Source organism: Elgaria multicarinata, chromosome 2, assembly GCF_023053635.1.
Source record: "Elgaria multicarinata webbii isolate HBS135686 ecotype San Diego chromosome 2, rElgMul1.1.pri, whole genome shotgun sequence".
In the NCBI taxonomy this organism is placed as follows: Eukaryota; Metazoa; Chordata; class Lepidosauria; order Squamata; family Anguidae; genus Elgaria; species Elgaria multicarinata.
Window position 1 is genome coordinate 159,512,333 of NC_086172.1, and position 21,555 is coordinate 159,533,887.

General features: G+C 43.5%; 1 protein-coding gene across 2 annotated transcripts in view; it reads right to left on the reverse strand.

Moving 5' to 3' along the window:
- The window catches only part of CLMN (calmin), a 90,803-nt gene that overhangs the window by 7,425 nt on the left and 61,823 nt on the right, over window positions 1–21,555 (reverse strand). For both annotated transcript variants that reach the window (XM_063118013.1, XM_063118014.1), the window contains 7 exons: window positions 20,439–20,531; window positions 16,745–16,935; window positions 14,345–14,538; window positions 12,813–12,895; window positions 10,501–11,730; window positions 6,859–7,046; window positions 4,976–5,036 (listed from right to left, as the gene is read on the reverse strand). In XM_063118013.1, the coding sequence (XP_062974083.1) occupies window positions 4,976–5,036; window positions 6,859–7,046; window positions 10,501–11,730; window positions 12,813–12,895; window positions 14,345–14,538; window positions 16,745–16,935; window positions 20,439–20,531 (2,040 nt within the window). The remainder of the gene's footprint in view (window positions 1–4,975; window positions 5,037–6,858; window positions 7,047–10,500; window positions 11,731–12,812; window positions 12,896–14,344; window positions 14,539–16,744; window positions 16,936–20,438; window positions 20,532–21,555) is intronic.

A 21,555-nucleotide genomic window follows, 5' to 3' on the forward strand; every position in this document is an offset into this window, starting at 1 on the left:
ACCGCATGGGCATTTTGTTTTTTGTGAGTCTGTGCAAAGCATTCTAAAATCCATATTGGTGTAATGACTTCATTAGACCAACTCAAAGGTCACCAAAAAATGCGCAAGCTTTTGAGATCTCCAGAGCTCTTCATCAGGCAAGATGAAAAGATGTGCAAAGCATGCATTTCGAAATGGGCCCTGACACTTCCTTCCCAGGGGGTCAACCCTTGCTTCCCCTTGTACTGGAAGATCTTACTTAGTCACTTCCAAAGTCCTCCGAATATGTTGTTTTTTCCAGCCAACTCATAGATAATTAGGGAATAATTGCTGATGCCTCTGGGCCTCCTTGCTAACTGCAATGTCTTTTTGTGGAAATAGTGCAAAGGTCCAGACATTTCCCTCCAACACCTTTCAGTTAAGGGCAGAGCTGCTAGAGTTACAAGATACAAAGATAACACATCATCAACAGAGCTGGTGAGTTTGAGAGACCTCCACTGACACAGCGAAGAGAGGGGGTAGTATGCTTGACTCATGGTGTGTGTATACAAAATTCCATTGCGTTGGGGAAGGAGAACCACCATTTGAATAACTTCTCCCTCCTCAAATTCAGCAATTAACTAATCATATCTGGAAGACTTGGGAGACTATGAATACGACCAAAGGAAAGACAATCTTATTTTTACATCAGACTCAAAAGCAAGTAAGTGAATGAAAAGGAGCCATTTGCTACTGGTGAATCCTTCTGTGTGGTGCTACAGAGTTTCCTCTGTTCCCAGGCATTTCATGGCACATGATGGGCTCCTTAATGCATCAGCTGAATTGTTTTGGTTGACACTAGCATTTTAGTTGCTTTATTTTTTTTATTTTTGCTTACCGTTTATTTATCTTTTGCATTAACATCCCACATTTTTCCTCCAATGTACCCAAGGTGGCATACACAATCCTCCTTCTCTCCATTTTATCCTCACAACAACAACCCTATGAGGTAGGTTATGTTGAGAGTCGATAGACAGGCCCAAAGTCACCCAGCAAGCTTCCATGACTGAGTGGGGACTAGAACCCGGATCTCCTCAGTCGTTATCCAACACTTTAGCCACAACACCACACTGGTGGTATCTTAGCGAATAGCTGTTTTGAGATACTTTGATTTTTTTATGTTTAAATTTTGTTGTAAACACCCGAAGTCCTTTTTATTCTTTCAGTATTTAACAGTCTATAAATTAATTTTAATGTTGCTGTTTTAAATTTGTATTTTAAATTTGTATTTCTGCACTGTGCTGATTTTATCCTGGTTGTGCTTTTATATAGTATTTTATATTGTGGTTTTTATACTGTTTGTTTTATACTTTGAATGGTTTTAATTTTTGTGAACCGCCCAGAGAGCTTCGGCTATTGGGCAGTATAGAAATGCAATAAATAAATAAATAAATAAATAAATAAATAAATAAATAAAGTCTATTTATGAGAAAGATGTCTAAGAAATCACAATCATAACCACCATCGTCATCACCAATAGGAAAAATAACTCAAGAAAAAAGCCAGGACATGTGTGGTGATACCCACCTTTCTGTCCCTTAGGTATGTCTGAGTTTGTATGTCTAGTGAGTGTGGAATGTTTGACTGAGTGGGTGTGGCTAGTGATGCATTGAGAAAGGGGGAGGGAGGAGTATATAAATAGGTTGGCTGAGGGGATTGTGAGTTTTAGTTTTGAGGTTTGGTTTTAGTCTGGGAGTTTTAGTCTGGCTTGTGCTTCAGGAGTGTGTTTGGTGTGAGGAGTGAGAAGAGAGAGAATTTTAAGGGACTTGGGATTGTGGTTTTAAATATAAAAATATGCAGGTTTGATCTAAATTGAAATACTAAAGATTTGTTAAATTTCAATAAACTTTACTTTGTGTTCTGTTGCCACAAACCACGCGTCAGTTCGGATTTATTACCTACTATATTACACAGTGTAAAAACATCTAACAATACACCTGCAGTTCAGTACCTCAGTAATAGAACCTATTTTCCAAAACCCTTTACCTTGTTCCCTTACATATAGGAGAGAGGTTGTGTTGTTTTTACCCTTTCCTCTGGCTTTTCAAGAGGTGGCACTTGGCTTGAGAAGGGTGTGCTAGGCAAGGCCTTCTGGGTGAGGTCGGTGCCGTCACAACATGCATTAAAACCAACACCATTGTTCTACCCCAGAGCATTAAACATTTTGCCTCCCTTGGTGTTGAGGAAATGGGTTATACAGTCTCAAAATGACTGACTCCCCCACCCTACCCTTTCCTCAGTGGATGTACTGTGCGTTTTCAAGTCTGCTACTGCTACACAGGTGCATTTTCCGTCCTCTGCACACTGCAGGGTTAGAGTAGTGCTCTCTGGAGGGCACCTGCACATACTAATGGGGGAATTGCTTGGAACCTGTGTGGTCCGCCCCACCTTGTTGGCAACACCATGAATGTGTGGCCCACAAATGATGTCAACGGCTGATAGTGCCTGATCCAGCAACAGGTATATGGCTTTTGCCTGGAGCGGTCAATGCTGCCGCTCAGGAAGGATTTCCCCAAGGTTAGCTTTAAAAAGGAACTGATTATAGGGGCACGGATTGGTGGCTGAGTGTGCATGGTGGGGTGGGGAAGAGAATGCCTTTGTGTCTATTATTTCCTCTATTTCCTCTTTTAAAATAAATAATTCTGTGTTTTAGTTTTTGCATGTTTTGCCACGGGATTCAGGGGATTACACTTGCACACTTTGAATTTGCCTGCACCATGCCTATGCTGTTTAAACATCAGGCTGCAAATCCATACCAATTTACCTGGGCGTAAACACCACTAAACTCAATGGGACTTACTTCCAAGTAAATATTGTTCCAAATACTGTTTGGACAATCAACAGAGGAAACAAAGCAGAGTCGGTTGTTTCACCCGGACCCATGTGCTGGTTGTGCAACTGGGATTACCATAATCACTCGCACTGCATCATGGGCTGCTGTGTCAACCGAACCTGGCACGTGGTGGGTGGAGTGACTTTTCACCCACCCTACAGCTTGCAGTTTGGGTTGTAGGATGGGTGAAAAGTCATTACTCCCACACCACGCAGGGTTTGGATGACATGATAACTCGCAACATGGTATGGGTAATTAGGGCAATTGCGGTGGTGTGATCGGCACTTGCAGAGGCAGAAGAAACAATCGATGCTGCATTGTTTCCCCTGCTTATTGTCCGAACGTGGCCAGTGAATGCTTTATGTATGTTTAAAGCAGTCCCTAGCAGCAGATGTGTCCAGAAGATCAGGAGAGTCCTAGAAGTAGGAAGGGTTGTGTGTGGGTAGTGTATGTGTGTGTGTTGGGGGGGGGGGGAGTTTTCCATAGTTCCCAAAGGTTGCCATTTTCTGTCTGCAAATGCTACCCAGGCCCAATCCTCGTGAGATGGAGGTTCAAACTGGAACTCTACAGCAAAGACTTATAAGCCCCTTGTATTTGCTATGGTCTTCCTTTTAGGACCAATGCCAGGACATTCACTCTCTCCTCATCAGACCAACTATTCACCCTTGCAGCATGTTCAAAATGCCCAGTCCAGGAACTTCATTGTTCTGAACACCTGAGAATGGCTCAGGCATACAAACAGGGCACCTTGTCCTAACCCTTTGGTTCCTGAGGTTACTTGCTCTGTGTCACTCTCCTTGTTGCTGCTCTCATCAGCCATTTCTCCACTGCCTGTTCATCTCTGATCCCACACTCATCTACCAGTGTAGCTTTGGGCCTACTGCAGCATCTCCTCCAGGCAGGTTATTTTTTTACAGAAGGTAGTGATCCAGTTTAGGAACACAACATATTTTTTATTCTTTTTCTCTTGGTTATGTAAACTAGGTCTCTCTCTCTCTCTCTCTCTCTCTCTCTCTCTCTCTCTCTCTCTCTCTCTCTGACACACACACACACACTTCTCCCAGGCCTCTCATTTGGGAAAAAACACGCAAACACAGAGGCCTTACTCCAGAATTCCCCTGGCACTCTAGGTCTGCCTCTCCATAGACATCTCTCCCACTAGGGGCATACAGTGACTTTGTTACAATATTTATTTGGAAGTAAGTCTGACTGAATTCAGCGGAGGTTACTCCCAGGTAAAAGGGCATAGAATTGCAGTCTTAAGACAGCCATTGGTGTTTTTATGTTAAAATATGTATAGGTTAGTGTGATGTTTCACTGTTGTATGCTATATATCTGTTATGTAAATGCTGTTTAGACTTCGTATAATAAGGCTGGTAAGTACTTAATTCTGTTGGGAGGGGGAGTGAGTGAATGGAATGTTGGAGTGAATGCTGATTGGCTGTTGGATATGAGTGTGCGAAGGGGAACGACTGTTAAAAATCAGAGTAGTTGGTAGTTGAAGAGAGTTGGGGTCAGTCTACCGAAGTAGATAGATTAGTGTAGGGTCTGCGGTTTATTGTTTTGGGAATAAGAGGGAGCAAGAGGCATTAGAATAGGACTTTAGAGGGTAGAGTAGGCAAGGATGCATGACATCTTTATTGTAACAACCAAGTACTGAAACAAATGAATTCACAAGCTTGATAAAATGTGTGAACTCCTTGTTAAATAAAAGTTATTTTATTTCACACTGGATTGGATTCTGTAAGTACCAGAGGTAAGGTACTGATTTATATGGTAGCAGCGGTAAAATAAAAGGTGAATAAAAAGATGCACAAAGTGCCAAGCTGGTTGCTGTGGGACCAAAAAGGGTCAGAGAATTGCAGAACCAGTGGGAGAGTAAAAGGAGAGGCCCAGAGGTGGGAATAGAAAGGAAGATTAATCCACAGAGTGGGCAGCCGTATACCGGCTGTGTACATGGTTGGGATTCTTTAAAGAAAAAGGTAAAAAAGGTGTCTCAAGTGAGTTAGCACAGCAAATCCTATGCCTATGCAATAACAGTAATGCCATGTTATCCCAATTATATTTTGGATGAGTATCAAGAAGAATGCATGCAAATTACACAAAAAAAGTCCATCTACTTACCTTACTGGTTGAATCAGGAGAATATCTTTGGGAAACAACATTGGGATCACTGTGGCTTACCCTGAAAAGCATGATTAAAATAGTACATAATGAGGCATGATTTGAAAGATGTCCAGGATTCCAACACTTTCCCACAGCATTCTCTAAAATAGCCTTTTCATCCTTAGGTATGATGGGATTTGTCATACAACATCTGGAGGGCACCAGGGAAGGCTTCTCTTAAGATACTAATGTCATATATCTGTAAGTTGCATGCTTCTCCAACCATGTTTCAGTTATGCCAGACCTCTATATTATTCAGATAAATCCGTCTCCATGGCAGTCCACGTTCTCGAACTCCTGCGCAACCAGAATTCCCATATACAACCATCTCATGGTCTCAGCCCAATGCAATAAGTGATGCTTTGGACCAATCATGGGCCCTCGATAGATAGTGACCCAACTCCCAAGTTCATACATGTACTAATGATGCAGTAGACACTCGCCATTGAGTACTATTCTTCCTCTCCACATGGTGAGAGTGAGTAGAATTTAGGAAGAAAAGGGCATGGCATCAAGCACTATGGGATGGAATAGGATGTCTCCAAAACAGATCTCTCATGCATTTACAGGATAAAGAGCTGGGCAGAGAGAAGGTGTTTGCTATGGAAGGCCTGGGAAACTGCTCGATGAAACATAATTTCTTGGAAGTGAATTAATACAATGGAGGGAGGGAATAAGTAGAAGACAAAAAGGTAGCTTGAGACCACCATTGTACTAACAAGGTTTAGCCAGTTTGGTTCCATGTACTGAGCCATGGCTCTAGGAGAACAGGATCATAATCCCACACTCAGCCGCAAGTCCAATAAGTCTCTCCCTATGTAGCTCATCCTGACTGGATTAAACAACTTCCCACTGAGGATTACTGGAAAGATGAAGCAAGTGCCATGAAGCTTGTCCTCTTGCCAATTTCAAATCACATTTGTGGAAAGCCAACTTATCTGTCACTTATCTTGGTAAACATGCATGGGAGAAAATTTAAGTCGGTAAATTCATATTGCAGATCAGTCTTCCCCCAACCTGGTGCCCTCCAGCTGTTTTGAACTACAGTTCCCAACATTCCTTATCATTGGCCATGCTGGGTGGTGCTGATGGGAGTCGAAGTCCAAAACCTCTGGAGGGTAACCAGGAGTGTGTGTGGCGGGGTGCTGTAGCTCCAGCAGATGAGCTCATTGTATTATAGGAACAGCTTGCACAACTTGTAGTTCACCAAGCAAAACGCAGGCATTTGCAGTCAAGGATGGTGCTCTACCAGGGCTTTGATGAAACTCTGGTCACTGGGAGCAGCTAGTGGGCCAGCATGCTGCATCTGGCTTGTCAGGTCACAAGTTGTGCAGGTCCCGCTGTTGCATTGTTATGCTTCCAGCTGGGAAACAAGAGCATCAGTCCTGGACAGCTAGAGCGAAGGGACAGGAAGGAATGCACATGCAACAGGGAGTGCTTGGGAATTTTATTTTATTTTAGTGCCGATGATCATCTGGCTGAACAGGTAAATCAGTTTTTTAAAAATGAGAATTGGCTTGCCCATTCTGCCAGGCAATCAGCTGCTGTTGAATGTAAGCACTTTTAAGCCCCATTGATTTCAGTGGGCGAGTTAAGCACACGCTCAATTTAGCCTCTGCAGTTGGAATCAGCAGGACCCAAAAGCGCTTAGCATTTGGCTGGAACACATCCTACCCAATGCATCTGGCTGCAGGGGCACTGCTCTGCCTAGGACAGCAGCCAAGAAGCCCAGTAAAACAGGAGACGTGGCAAGTGAACAAACGGCCTGGAAACTGGACCAGGAAAAGTGGCAAAACAGGTTTTGTGGTTAGGAACCAAAGAGACAAAGGAACAGAGAGCACCTTGAAAGCCCCTGATAATCTGTGAATTCTTCTTCTAGCTTATCTAGTAACCGCGTAGAGCCAGGTTTTGGACTCTGGGCGTTTTCTCCTTGGAAAATTGCCTTGTTCTTCCTTTTTTCTTTCCTCTTACTTCTTTCTTCTGGCAGTTTCCTTTCTTCGGCTGCAGGATCAAATTGGTTTACCACAATCTATAAAAAATAATTTTAAAAATTCAGTTTAAACGCCAGACTTTGCACTCACTTATCAAGACCCTCTGAATAGAAATTTAACCCCTCTTTTCCTGGCAAACTGCATTTATTTATTGTGTGTGTATGTGTATGAGCGTGTGCATGCATTTCTATCCCGCTTTCTGAAAAGTTAGGTGCCCAAAGCAGCTAAAGATAAAGTATAAAATTAGCAAATAAACAAGATAAAAACAAAAAAGTCACTAAAAATACAAAAGGCAACAGTTAAACGCTAAAACCAATATACCCACACAGGGGCCGGGACTAAATAAAGCAACTCTGTTCTGTTTAATACTCAGATAACTCAAAAAGCTAGTCGGGAAAGAAAACGTTTTCAGGTAGCAATGGAAAACTGGCGAAGTAGGAAACAATTTAACTTTCTGAGGCAGGGGTTTAACATACTGGCCACCACTGTAAGAACATAAGAGCTATGCTGGGATCAGACCAAGAATCCATCTAGTCCAACACTCTGTTCAGACATTGGCCAACCAGCTGTTGAACAGGAACTACGAGCAGGACATGGTCCCAAAGCACTCTCCCACCCATGTTCCCCAGCAATTGGTGTACATAGGGTTACTGCCTCGGATACTGGAGGTAGCACATACCCTTAAGTAGCCATTGATAGCCTTCTCGTTCAGGAATTTATTCACCCCCCTTTTAAAGCCATCCAAATTGGTGGCTATCAGTACATCTCGGGGTAGTGAGTTCCATAGTTTAACCGTATGTTAACGCTGCTCACATGAGCCTTCCAAGCATATGAGAGAAGACAAATAACACACAGAGTGGCCACTTAGGCATCACAAGAAGACGGACAAAAGCTGACATAGATCTGCATCGCATTTGTACATGCTGATTTACAGGCAAAGATGCAAATTTAGACATAATGACTAGAATTTAAATAGAATTGCAATATGTTTCCCCATAGTTCAGAATGCTGTGACCGGGTGACCTGTGGGCCAGTTGCTAACTGCTGATGGGCAACTTCAAGGCTCCTGCTCCCTTTTCTTATGGTTCTTTATCTTTAAAATAGACTTGGTCTGGAAAGCCCTTTGAATAGAGGGGATTCAGGCAGGGTTTTTTCCATCCCTACCTGGAGATGGCCAGGATCGAACCTGAGACCTTCAGTGCTCTACCACAGAGCTATGGCCCTTCCTCATAACAGTGCCTGGAGAACTAAATATTACAGCTTAGCATGTCATGCGCGAACCATGATTTAATATGTTATGTTAACTATTCCTATCCATGGTGGCTAAATAACCCTGGTTTAAACATGCTCACTAACCATTTGCTACAAAAAGGTTAGCAGCCTAACCATGGCTTAGTGTGTTGTCTGAACAGGCCCATTCTAAGGGCCAACAAACCAGGTCATAGCATGCCACATTGCCACAACCTTTCCCCATCCGGTGCTCTCCAGCATTCCTGACTGTTGGCCATGTTATTATTTTATTATTATTATTATTATTTATTGCATTTTTATACCGTACAACAGCCGAAGCTCCCTGGGCAGTTCACAAAAACCGCCCACGGGCTGATGCAAATTGAGTTCCCAAACATCTGGAGGTCACAAGGTTGGGGGAGGCTAGTATACCACATGAAGATGCCGTGTTGCCCTGAAATCTCCCAACTTGAATTGCACCAACCACTCCCCACCTCTGCCACATGGCAGCCCCCAATCTAACTACAATGCAACAGAAGTCACATTGATTTGGGCTCAGTCCCAAATAGTTAAATCCAATTAGATAAGCCATGAAAGATGGCATCCAGATAGCAATCCCGTGCTCATGGATGCCAAACAAGCAATGCTATTCATCAAAGGGAGCTCAAAACAGCAGGTGCCAACAGAAAGAGAACAAATTGACAACACGCAGCTCTATTTCTCCTTTTCATCTTCAGCAGGAGAGGCTGTGGATGTGTTGAATCGGTGCCTGGCTGCGACAATGGACTGGATGAGGGCTAATAAACTGAGACTCAATCCAGACAAGACTGAGATGCTGTTAGTAGGTGATTCCGCTGACAGGATGGGGGGTGTTCTACCGGTTCTGGATGGGATTGCACTCACCCTGAAGGAGCAGGTTCGTAGCTTGGGGGTTCTTTTAGACCCATCATTGTCACTTGAGGCTCAGGTGACCTCAGTGGCACGGAGTGCCTTCTACAAACTCCGGTTGGTGGCCCAGCTACGCCCCTATCTAGACAGGGATAACTTGGCTTCAGTTGTCCATGCTCTGGTAACCTCCAAGTTAGACTACTGCAATGCGCTCTACATAGGGCTGCCTTTGAAGACGGTTCGGAAGCTGCAGCTCGTGCAAAATGCAGCGGCCAGATTGATTTCGGGAACCAGAAGGTTTGACCATATAACACCTGCTCTGGTCCGCTTGCACTGGCTGCCTGTATGTTTCCGAGCCCAATTCAAGGTGCTGGTTTTGACCTATAAAGCCTTACACGGCTTGGGACCACAATACCTGACGGAACGCCTCTCCCGACGTGAATATACCCGGTCACTACGTTCAACATCTAAGGTCCTCCTCCGGGTGCCTACTCCGAGAGAGGCTCGGAGTGTGGCAACAAGGGATAGGGCCTTTTCGGTGGTGGCCCCCAGACTGTGGAATGATCTCCCTGATGAGGCTCGCCTGGCGCCAACGCTGCTATCTTTCCGGCGCCAGGTTAAGACTTTCCTCTTTGCCCAGGCATATGGCGGCACATCCTAATTGCCCACATGTTTAGTTTTTAAATCGGTTTTTAATGTTTTATGTGTGTATGTTCTGTGTTTTAGAGTTTTAAATTTTGTACACTTGTTTTTACCTCAATTTTAGAATTTCTGTAAACCGCCCAGAGAGCCCTGGCTATGGGAGCGGTATATAAGTTTAATAAATAATAAATAATAATAAATAATAAATTATGGTGTAAATTTTTCCGAAGCCATGTGGAAAACATACCAGACATGTTAAGATATTGCCTAGAGACCATTTTGCTCAATATAATTTATTTATTTATTTATTTGTTATCTGCTTCTCCCTCTGGATCGAGGTGGGGTACAACACAAATAAAACACCATAAAATACATACAACTAATTCAAACGTTTAAAACCAGCGCATCATTAAAAGCAGCACACTATTAAAAAAAGGCATCTTACAAGCAAACAAGTAAATGTAAGTGTGGTGAGCAAGCGTGGTGGTGTGGTTAGAGTGTTGGACTGGGAGTCAGGAGTGGGACTGGGAGTCAGGAGTCATGGCTCCCAACTCAGCCATGGGAGCTCACTGGGTGAGTTTGGGCCAGTCACAGACTTTCTGCCTAGCCTACCACACAGGGTTGTTGTTGTGAGGATAAAAAGGGACAGGAGGAGGATTACGTACGCTGCCTTGGGTTTCTTAAAGAGGAAAAAAGGCGGGATATAAATGAAATAAATAAATATAACTTTACCACAGGGACATCCGGGTGAGCGGAATCCTGCTGAGGAGAGGTTGCATTGCTGTTTGACTTGGGCACCACGTTCTTCCCAGCTACAGCAGCCTTGTTCAGGGAAGACTTGGAATGAATATGGGTATATTTTTTCTGCTTTTCCAGGACTTTACCATCCATTTCCGTCGATGCAACGTTCGTACTGATACGTCGGCCTGGCTTTGGAATGTCCTCCTCAATATTTTGGCTAAGGAGCTCATTCTCAGCCAAACAATTCTCAAGAAGCTCAGTGCAGATTTTGTTGTTTTCTGAAAGGGACGGGTCTGCTTCTGGAGTGGCAAAAGCATCCAAGACTGCTGATATAGGAACGTCATAATGTGGATAATAAAAGAGGTCATGGGGGATTACAGAAACTTTAGAAGAATTTGATGCCATCATAGCCATTGACCCATCTTCATTGGTGATATCTAAGCTCTTGGGAGTGTTTCTAATTGGCCAGCGTTCAGATGGGCCAGATGCTTCTGAATTATCCTTGAAATTGGGTCCATCAATTTCCTGATGAGCAACATGCATTTCCTTCACATCAGACCCCTCCTTTGCATATTCACACTTTTCTGGAAGGTTAGATATTTCCTCATGCAACATGTGTAATACATGCTTTTGCACACTGTCTTCCTCTTGAGACTCTGACATTGGATATTCAAGTTTCTTTGACAGATGTTCTGGCACAGTTTTAGGTGGATGTGAAGTCCAAGATAAGGAGCAAGTCTTTCTGTCAAGTGATCCTTTTGTTTCATTGGTTGGCTTCTGCACAGTAAATTCTTCAGACTCAGTCATATCAACGGAATGGGTGCGATACATAAGAACGGTTGGTGGATGGTCATCATTCTGCTTCGATGAATCGCCCATGCTCTCTTGAGTCCCTTCAGATCTGTTTACGTTATTGGCAAGAATGTCAGTAACAGAACAGGACTGAAAACCAATGGGTTCTGTTATTGGCAAAGAGCAGGGAGACTGAGGCTCTTCTGCATTCAAGTCTTCGCCGGCCATATGAAAATGATCAAGGGGTGAACCATGCATATGGATTTTATGGGGAGGCGACTGGCTTCTGTCTAGTTGAGACATATACGTGTTCTCCCCGTTTTCATTCAGAATTAAAACCTTTCCCTGTTTTTCTTCCTCTGGTGATTCTCTGAGGTGGACATGAGTAGATTCAACTGGAAATTCCTTGTCTGGATCTGAAAAGTCTTCCTATATGATATTAAATAATAATAATTAGTACATAATCATACATTGGGAGATAGAAGGTGATTGTAAGACAAATGTCAAAACAATTATTCCATGCTTCCACCAAGCTAGGAAAATAATGATCATCACTCAATATAAATATAAGGTTCTGGCCAAGCATATTCTGTAAATCAGTTACAATCAACAAAGCTGAGTTAGAATTTAGGAATTCCATATTGCCAGGACACATCAATTTGAGAGGCCAGAAGTGCTGTTTCTGCACTTCTGACATCTGCCGTACAGATGTGCAGGGTGGTTTATTTACTCCAGCCTTCCCTATCCTGGCACCCTCCAGATGTGTTATACAACCTCCATCATCCCTAGCTATCTGTGCTGGTTGGGGATGCTGGGAGTTGTAGTCCAACACATCTGGAGGGCGCCAGGGTAGGGAAGGCTGATTTAGTCTGTGTTGCTTGTTTTCGAGAATGTATGCCTGATGGGAAACAACTTCGGCTGTGCAACCCACTGCTGGCTTTTAACATTGATGCTTGAGGCTGGGCACTGGGCAGAATCCTGGATAAAAGTGATCTCGGCTGGACTCTCAGAGGGAGTATACTTCTAATTTTGAAGGCAAAGGGAGAAATAGGAAAAAAAAAACCCTTTATGCCAATGTTATTTTTTTAAAGGCAAATGTCAATTTTGATATTCATGTCATTTCAGGATTCTTACACTATTTTTTTTTAGTACTACTTATATAACGCTTAATATAGGAAAATCTCTACATGGTTTGCATGCAAAAATATTAAACATCACAGTTAAAAATACATGTATAATTAAATATCACAGTAAAACATTTCAACTTTCAACAAGAAGTATAAGATAAAAAGACACCAAAAAAGGAGACAGTAAAACAGGACAGAGCCAGGATGGTCAATTATAAACCAGGGAAAGCTTGCGTGAGCAACAATGCTACAAGGACAGAAAATCTAGAACGCAGCCTTGGCTTCTAAATCCATTCTGAATGGCATCATTACAAACAATAAGAATGATAGGATATCATGGAGTGAAAAAAACAGAGAGCTTGAGAGGGGAAGGAAAACACATACCCCTTCCAGTTCCGGGAAATGTTCTAAAAACTGTGCCACGTAGGTCATAATGGACTGTTCGTCAGGTGAGTCAACCATGATGTCTGTGGACCACACAAAATATTGTCTCATTACTTAACATCTATGAAAGAAGCAATGAATCAAAGTGTACCTGCAACACCCTACTCCAGCTAAGATCCATAGTTTTAGAAGTTATGAAAGTTATCTTTAACTTTAAACCGCCCAGGGAGCCTCGGCTATTGGGCGGCATAAAAATGCAATAAATAAATACATCTTTATGTTTTATCTTATTCTTAACGATGCACTACGATACTTCAATATTCTTCTCCGGGCACAAAGAGAAGTTGCTTTTTACCAATTTAGTGTGTGACCTGAAAGTTCCCTCTACATAAGGTAGTGTTCTGGTATTTTGCATGTTGAAAGTATTGGCAAGTATTGACTGTTCCCTTTCTAAAAAATCTTCATCCCAGTAAGAGTAGCTCTTGGTCTAGCACAGCCTTCCCCAATCTGGTGTTGCCCAGATGTACTGAACTACAATTCCCATCATCCTCAGACAGCATGGTCAATGACCAACACATCTGGAGAGCACTGGGTTGCCTGCCTAGGAGTGTAGTTCAAGGCAGAAAAATACTCAAGTAAGGGCTAGTTCACACAATACAATGTCTGAAAGTCTATGGATTAAATCCAGTCGTGTTCTACCATTTGCAGAAGGGCTTTTGATCCAGCAGAATCCTCTACTAATGGAAGAAGTGGGGAATTTTCACCTATTTTCACCTATTCCCCTTCCTCCTCTGCCCAAAGAAAATGTGTTTGAGGGTTAGAGAACCCCTCTGGGACAGCATGGGAAGTGGCATGAGGGGGTGCAGGGAGAATCAGAAAGAGAGGCCTTTCTCATTTGCCCACCCATGAGAACAATTAGGTGGGAGATCTTACATTGAGGGTCTTCTCTGCAGTGGCCCCACACCTTTGCAACAAGTTGCCATTGGAGGACCACCATGCTCTCTCACTGAAGGCTTTTAAGAAGGTCTTAAAAACATATTATTTTACCATGGCCATCTTGTGATATGACTGCTGTTATTCCTGTTGCTGCTTTCTATTTTTGGCTTTTATTATTTTTATTGCTATTTTATTGTGCTTATCACTTTTAATATACACGCACATATTAAAATTCACACATATGCAACACATACGCATATTTAGATATAGCTCCACACATATCCCTGCAGCTTTGGACTCTCCTTGGTGGTCATCACAACTGTTAAAGCTGCAGGAGCCCTGCCCTGTTTTGTATCTGGTCACTCTTAGTATAGCTCCTGCAGCATTAGCAGTTGTGATGAAGAGGGAACTTCACCAGGTGCTGCATACATACAAATGACACCTGCTGAAATTCTCTTTACGATGCAACTGTTAAAGATACAGGAGCCTGGTCCTCCTTTTCAAATGGTCACTCTACTTTAGGTGCTTGCACTGCTGCTTATTAAGCTCACAAATCCAATATGCGTGCGGAAGACATTCTAATACAAGCAGATTACCTTCTGGTTCTAGAAGTCTTGCAATACCCAGATGGTCTTGTGCTATACCAAATGCATCCTCCAAATTGTCCCGGGATGATTTCTCCAAAGCTTGCTTCATGTCTACTAAGTTGGAATCTATCGCTTTGATTATGGCCAAGAAAGCGAGGCCACTTCGCCAACTGCTGGCAAAGTCCTGAACTGCAACGCCATACCTAAAGACAGGAGCAGCAAAGAGAGGCATTCTGAAAATTCATGCACAAGACACACAGAGAACCACCTTCAAGCCCCTTGCAATGTGGAAAATTGTTTCAATGAAGTAACTTCCCAGCTTCAGAAAAACCATTGCATGTGTTGAGTGCATGGGATGGAGGGTTCATGATGCGAATTCCACCCCCCGGAAGGATTTTTCCTACTTCTCTAGCCCCATGACCTGTTTGTGCAAAGCAGGTCAATAAGAAGTTAGTATAAATAGCACAGAAACAGACTGAGACCAGACTGAACAGAGACACAGAGAGGGCTGAGTTGCTCTCTGCAATAATCTGTAGATGGCCATGGCCTCCCCACAACCCCCCCCCCAAAAAAAACCTGATGGGGGAGCAGTACCTGTGGGAGAGGGTTCAGCTGTGAACCTCCAGCTATGCTCAGCCTGCATATTTTGAGATAAACAAAACTAGGCATTTATTTATTTCAGAGAATTTCTATACCGCTTTTCATTTTTTTAACAACAACAGAACAATAACAATAATAATTCCAAAGCAGTTTACAAGATAAAATAATGACAGAACACAATGAAACCAATCATCAAAACAATAACATATCATGCCACAAGCTTCCTTTGACCTCTTTCCAAAGGAAAGCAAACCCAAGTACATGCTGGAACCCCTGGAAATTTTCACCAGAGAATTGGGATGTGTAAAATAGTATACACACACACACACGCACACGCGCACACACACACCACACCCCTTTCCATGTCATTCGCACCAAGAAAGTAATACAGAGATCAAGCAAGCACTCTTTATCAAACATACCATCTCGCGTTGCAACATGGTGCGTTAGCCTTCTCTTCATTATGCCATGAAAGCAGCTAGCATTTTGGAATGGCGTCTCAACTGGCTGTGTAGCCCCACTCCCATGCAACAAAAATCAATTTCTTTATCTTGAGAAGAATGCGTGAACATATTTCTTTTAAGTCTTTCACGGAGTGGATAATTAAGCGACCGCATGGCCTTTTTCTGAACTCCACATCAGTTCCCTCCTGATGGGTAAATAATGAATCTCTCCCCCACCGCCTGCCTCTGTATGCACAGTATAAACAAAAGAGAGCCGGCACACCTATTCTTGTGTTATAAAGTGCAGATATCTTTATACCCTTCTATATATGAAAAACTACACTTTGTGTGATGTTTAATCTTATACGCCACCTTGAGAGGGCTCCACCCTTAAAGGAGGTCTATAAATAACTTTAAATAGATAGATAGATGCATCTGTGGATAGGAACATATGCTGCAGAGAGAAGTCATTACAGGAGTTTATTACCAGTATGTAACTTTGTGGCCTTAGCTAGACATAAGGTTTATTCCGGGATCATCCCAGGGTTGTCCCTGCCTGCTCCCAGGATCCCATGTGTCATTTAAATGCACAGGGATGACTCCGGAACAATCCCGGGATAAACCTTAGGTCTAGCTAAGGCCTGTGTAACAGGAAGAGAGAGAAGAGCCAGACCTCGAACTTTTTGGACTACAACTCTTACCATTGGCCAAGTCGGCTGGGACTGATGAGAGTTGTAATCCGATACATACGAAGGACACGAGCCTGCTTTTTTCTATATCGTTTGCACTAGATACCCCATGGCATTTCTTCACACAGATTACAAAGAGAAATTCCACCTGACCAGCAAAGCTATTTACAGCTGTGATGAACAGGTTATCTCTATGTCTTATTAATTTAAATAGACGCAACTTGCGAGAGGATACATACATGGATATCTGGTCTGCTTTTCTTGAAACCTATGTATAACTCTCTCCCTTTTTCTTTTCTTTTTTTTTTTGAATGAACAGTACACATTGTAAACCTCCCAGAGAGCTTCAACTATGGGATGGTATATAAATGTAATAAATATAATAATAATAATAATAATAATAATAATAATAATAATAAGAAGAAGAAGAAGAAGAAGAAGAAGAAGAAGAAGAAGTAGTAGTAGTAATAATAGTGATGGGAAATAAATGATGATATTCCTATATTTATTTATTTATTGCATTTTTATACTGCCCAATAGCCGAAGTTTCCTGGGCTGTTTCACCTATACATGCAATGTGTTTTGTTTTTCTTTACACAATGTATTTTCTGTTCTGTTTTGTTGATATTCACAGTAAAAAGGATAAAAGAAAAAAGAAAGGAGGGAAGTAGACTTACTTTCTAGTTTTCCTTTGAACCCAGGTCAATAGGGCCTTGATTGTTTTCCGCTGATCCTTCACTGAAACCGACATGCTTCTCTCGACATTAGGAGTGCTGGGATGAGAGGTGTCCGAATCAGGGCCGCTGGGCCCTGATGACAGGCTGGAAGAAGAGGAGTTCCTATTGAGGTTGCCTGTAAGTTCCTTAATCTGTCAAGAAAAAGGATGACAGTCGGGGTCAGAAACACAGAACAAAGAATCCGTCATCCTGCTGTTTTGCCTTTAGGGCAAGCAATCCTATTCATTTCCTTCAGGCAAGCAACTGCTTGCAGACATCACAAAAAGCCAGTTTATGCCAGCCAGCCCTGCACTAAACACAGAGCTCATTTGCGGCCAGTTTCATGCCAGCTGAAAGAACACGTCTCTTGGTGAAACACAGAGTAGTACTCAAGTCGACTGGATCCCACACATGTACAATAAAAATACATAGCAACCTCTAAAGGCTAATCCAGTAGCCACTCTTGCCCAAGGATTCTTTGGTGGAATGAATCTCACACAGACCACTTAAAGCCAAACTTCGAGGGATGGTGTCATGTGCAGAGCCCTCCTGGCGTATTTGTAGTCAAAGAAAGATGCTGATCTCCAAGTAAATAGCCTTTATTATGTGAATCAATCAGTCCAATAGCAGTTCAGGTTACAGACTTTGTCATCCTATGGCAACCTAGTGCTAATATCCCATAGCTGATACAATACTAAATAGATTACCTGAAAATCCATTTGATGGGTGCACTACTCTTAGGAGAGGAGTTACTACTGGTGCCTGTCTGCAGGACAGAACCTGAGGGGCTATTCCAGTCCCAATCTCAGGGAGGGTCTTCCCTTAGAGACCTGTTGTGATGGACCACCTTTGCAGAACACTTTACTTCCCTGAAGCTTCTCCTCTCTCTTGACCTGATGTCTGATCCTTGCATCTGTCACACCCACCTCCTCCCCTCCTGTGAGTTGCTTTATTCCCACAGATGGAGAAGTTATGGTCTGGTGTTGATCCAACTGGTTAGCCTGCACTTGAACAGATTTTCCTCTTGTCTCCCCGAAGCTCTAGTCCCTCCCCCACCACTTTGCACTCTTCCTCATCTGACTCTGAGTCCGTTGCCACGGCCTCTTGCGAGATGCTGGGCCCAATCCTGACAGATGGTAAGAAAAGAAAAGAAAACCCAAAGAGTGTCATAACACCTTAGAGATGACTGCTTTAATTATAGTACAAAGTTTTGTGGAACTATGCCGCCACAATACATTTATTTGTATTGTGCTACGAGGTTCAATAGGCCGGGTCCGGAATGGCCCTTCTGCAAATGGAAGAGCTCTTTCTGTCCATGGAAAGAGCTGCAATCAAGCAGAGCCTTCTGATGGAGGAGATCTTTGAAGATCCCTTCTTGTCTCTGCAGCATCTCCCCATGCCATCTCCCACAGTTTGAGGACCCAACCTTCCACAGCAGATTGACAGGGGGTGCAGCGGGGAGAAGGAATCACCAAACAGAGCTTCCCCGCCTTCTCCAGCAGCAGCATCCCTTGAGCCTAATTCTGCTCATGGGAACTTTCCGAAAGCTCTCAAATTCCTTAGAAGACGCTAGACTATAAAGCAAGAAATCTAAGTATTTAAAGCCAGCTTATACAATGTTCATGCTTTGAAAGACTTCAAGTAGCATGCAAGTTTGCTTTTTTTCTAAGCCTCTTTGGCCTCTGCAGGTGGGGAAGGGGGAAAGAAGGGAGAGAGGTGGGGAGAAAAGAAAGACAGAGAGAGAGAGAGAGAGAGAGAGAGAGAGAGAGAGAGAGAGAGAGAGAGAAGGTGTGTGCTGAAGGGTGTGGGTGTGAGAGAGAGGGGGGAGCTCTCAACTGGATTAGTGCAATGTGTTCCACATGGAGTGCCTTTAAAAATGGTCTGGAAACTTCCACTGGTCCAAACCTGGGCAGAGAGACTGTTAACAAAGACTGGCCAACATGATCATATTATGCTCGTACATTTCCATCTGCACTGGCTGCCAGTCCATCTCCAGGCCCAATTCAAAGTGCTGGTATTAACATTCAAAGCCCTTAACGGCTTGGTTATATCCTCCTCGCACATGTGCCCAGATGCTAAGATCATCTTCAGTGGCCTTTGTCTGGGAGCTCTTGCCAAAGGAAATGAGGTGGGTGGCTACCAAGAAGAGGACGTTTTCTGCTGTGGCACCCTTTATGGAATGAGCTTCGCAGAGGGGCTCACCTGGCACCTACATGGCATCCAGTGAAGCCCTTTTTATTTTCCCAGGCATTTTAGTCTTTTAACTCTATTGTTTTAAATTGGTTATTGTATTTTAGGAACATAGGAAACTGCCTTATACGGAGTCAGACCATTGGTCCATCTAGCCCAGTATTGTTGACACTGACTAGCAGCAGTCACCCAGGGTTTCAGGCAGGAGCTTTTCCTGCCCTAGCTGGAGATGCCGGGGATCAAACCTGGGACCTTCTGCATGCAAGGCAGGTGCTCTACGACTGAGCCACGCCCCCTCTCTGCATTGCTGCTAGGTTTTATTTGGGCTTGTACTTTTATGCTGTAGTTTTAAACTTTTACATTTCATATTGTATTTTATGATATATTCTGTGGTTTTAATTGTTGCGAACCACCCGGGAAGTTTTGGCTCTTGGGCAGTATAGAAACCTAATGAATAAATAAAATAAATAATGGGTGAATGGGGCGTGTGCTTCTGCATGTGAGAGTGGAGGGATGGTGGCTGTGAGAAGGACAGTGTGGGGCGGCTCAGGCCCTGCCCATCTTTGGCTCCAGCCCTGCCCACCATCTACACTAGCACTACAAAGGGCTCCTACTCCTACATGACTCGGGAAACACTGAAATGATCAAATCGCTGCTCATGGGAATCCCGCACAGTACAGATAATGTTTAAAGCCCCCCCTAGCTCTTCCTTAGCCAAGGTGTTCAAATTGGGGTTAAGATGGGGACCCTGAATAGTAGTACCCAAATTTCACATTGATATCAATGGAACTCTAAACCATGTTTAAGGCCACCGGGGGATGAGCTAGCAAAATTTGTATGGGCGAGGCGAGAGGGCAGGAGTATGCTAGCCTAATGCCTGTTCCCCACTCACAATGGTTAAGAGATTGGATGAGTTACATCTGCACAGGCATTTAGAATGGCTGGAGGCATGTCAAGCTCACTGGTTTCATTCAATTCCCGGCCTTTCAAGGCTCAGTTTCAATCTTGGTACATGAAAGCAATGCACATCTAAGGGTTTTAAAGCATCACTGTCAAGACCTTTTAGGGCACAGGTCTCACGATCCACGTTGCGGAAACATACAAAGCAACATTCATACATTTCCAGCACAAGAAGCTTCTGATCTTGGATTTGGACGGGAGCCAGAGACACACAAGTCCAGCTGGACCCGGGTAATTTGATGCAGAAATCCATTTGGGAGGGCAATGGAAGAGGACCAGAGCGGGAGGAGGGGAAGAAAGAAAGGTATAATGGAGCTCAGGTGTTTGATCCACTGCAATGTGTCCAGTGTTTTTAATTCCAGCAAAATAAAGAACTGCACGCACACAAGATACAAATGAGAGCAAACCTCTGTTAAAAGATACAGATGAAACCAAGCCTCCTTTATACTTACAAATCCGTAGAACCTGAAAGATTTAATGGAATAGCACCATTTTTTTATTTTACCTGAAAAAACAGGATTATGTTCCATATGAGGCCCAGTACCATGGAAGAGTTTCCATCTGCTATTTCAGCTGCATCAATGCTAACCAACTTTACCTATGGGGGGAAAAAACACACCATGTTACAGGCTTTAAGAGTAGATAAAAAAAATAAACAGATGAATACAGAAAAATGCAAACAGAGCCGGAAACATACAGGTAGGACCTACATTTTGCAGTTACATGAGGCAAAGTTTTGGCTTGCATTGTTTTTACAGTGCAGGAGCCCTTAGCTGCCAGCTTCTATCCACAGTTCTGTATCTGTTCTGCTAGTTTATAACAGCATAGGGTTGCAACGTAGCGCTTCAATTTAGATAGGGAAATGCTGTCGATGGCAGTGCAAAGGTCCAAAAGGAAAGGGTCACCAACATTTGCCACGGGCTCAGTTCAGACAACGCATTTCTCAACAGTGGTTTTAGAACTCCACAGTGGAGTTTTTACACCACTGTTGAGAAATGTGTTGTCTGGAGGAAAAACTCCACCCCATGGTGGAGTTCTTTTAGAAAACACTGCACACTGAATATCCACGCTGTGCAGAGGAGAGTTCCTGCACAACTGTTGTGTTGTAAGTTCTGTGGAGGGCTCCGTGGAGTTTCTCGTTGCGTTGAGTGGACTTTTCCCATTGGCTACAGAGTTCTCTGGCAAGAGCGGCAAAAAGAGCAAGTGCTGCTCTAGGAGAGCCACCGGGATTTTTTTTTTTTTTGAAGCAATGGCTGATGGGGATGCCATCAGAAGGACTGGGCGAGGAGAGAGGGTGGAGAAACGTCACGTTGCCTTTTGCTCAACTCCACGGTAGCCCACAGTCACACAATGGTGGAGTTAGAACATGTTGTGCGGTGAGTACCCCCTACAAACTCAACCACTGAGTGGAATTTTCCCACTGCATAAAGAAACGTGTTGTCTGAACTGAGTCACTGTCTTCCCCAATCTGTTTCCCTCCAGATGTGCTGGATTGCGATTCCTAGCATTCCCAGCCAGAATGGTATTGGCCATGCTTGCTGAAAACCCAGGGAGTTCCAGTCCAACACATTTGAAGGGCACCATATCAGGGAAGGATACCCTAACGGAGGCCTCGGAGTTCT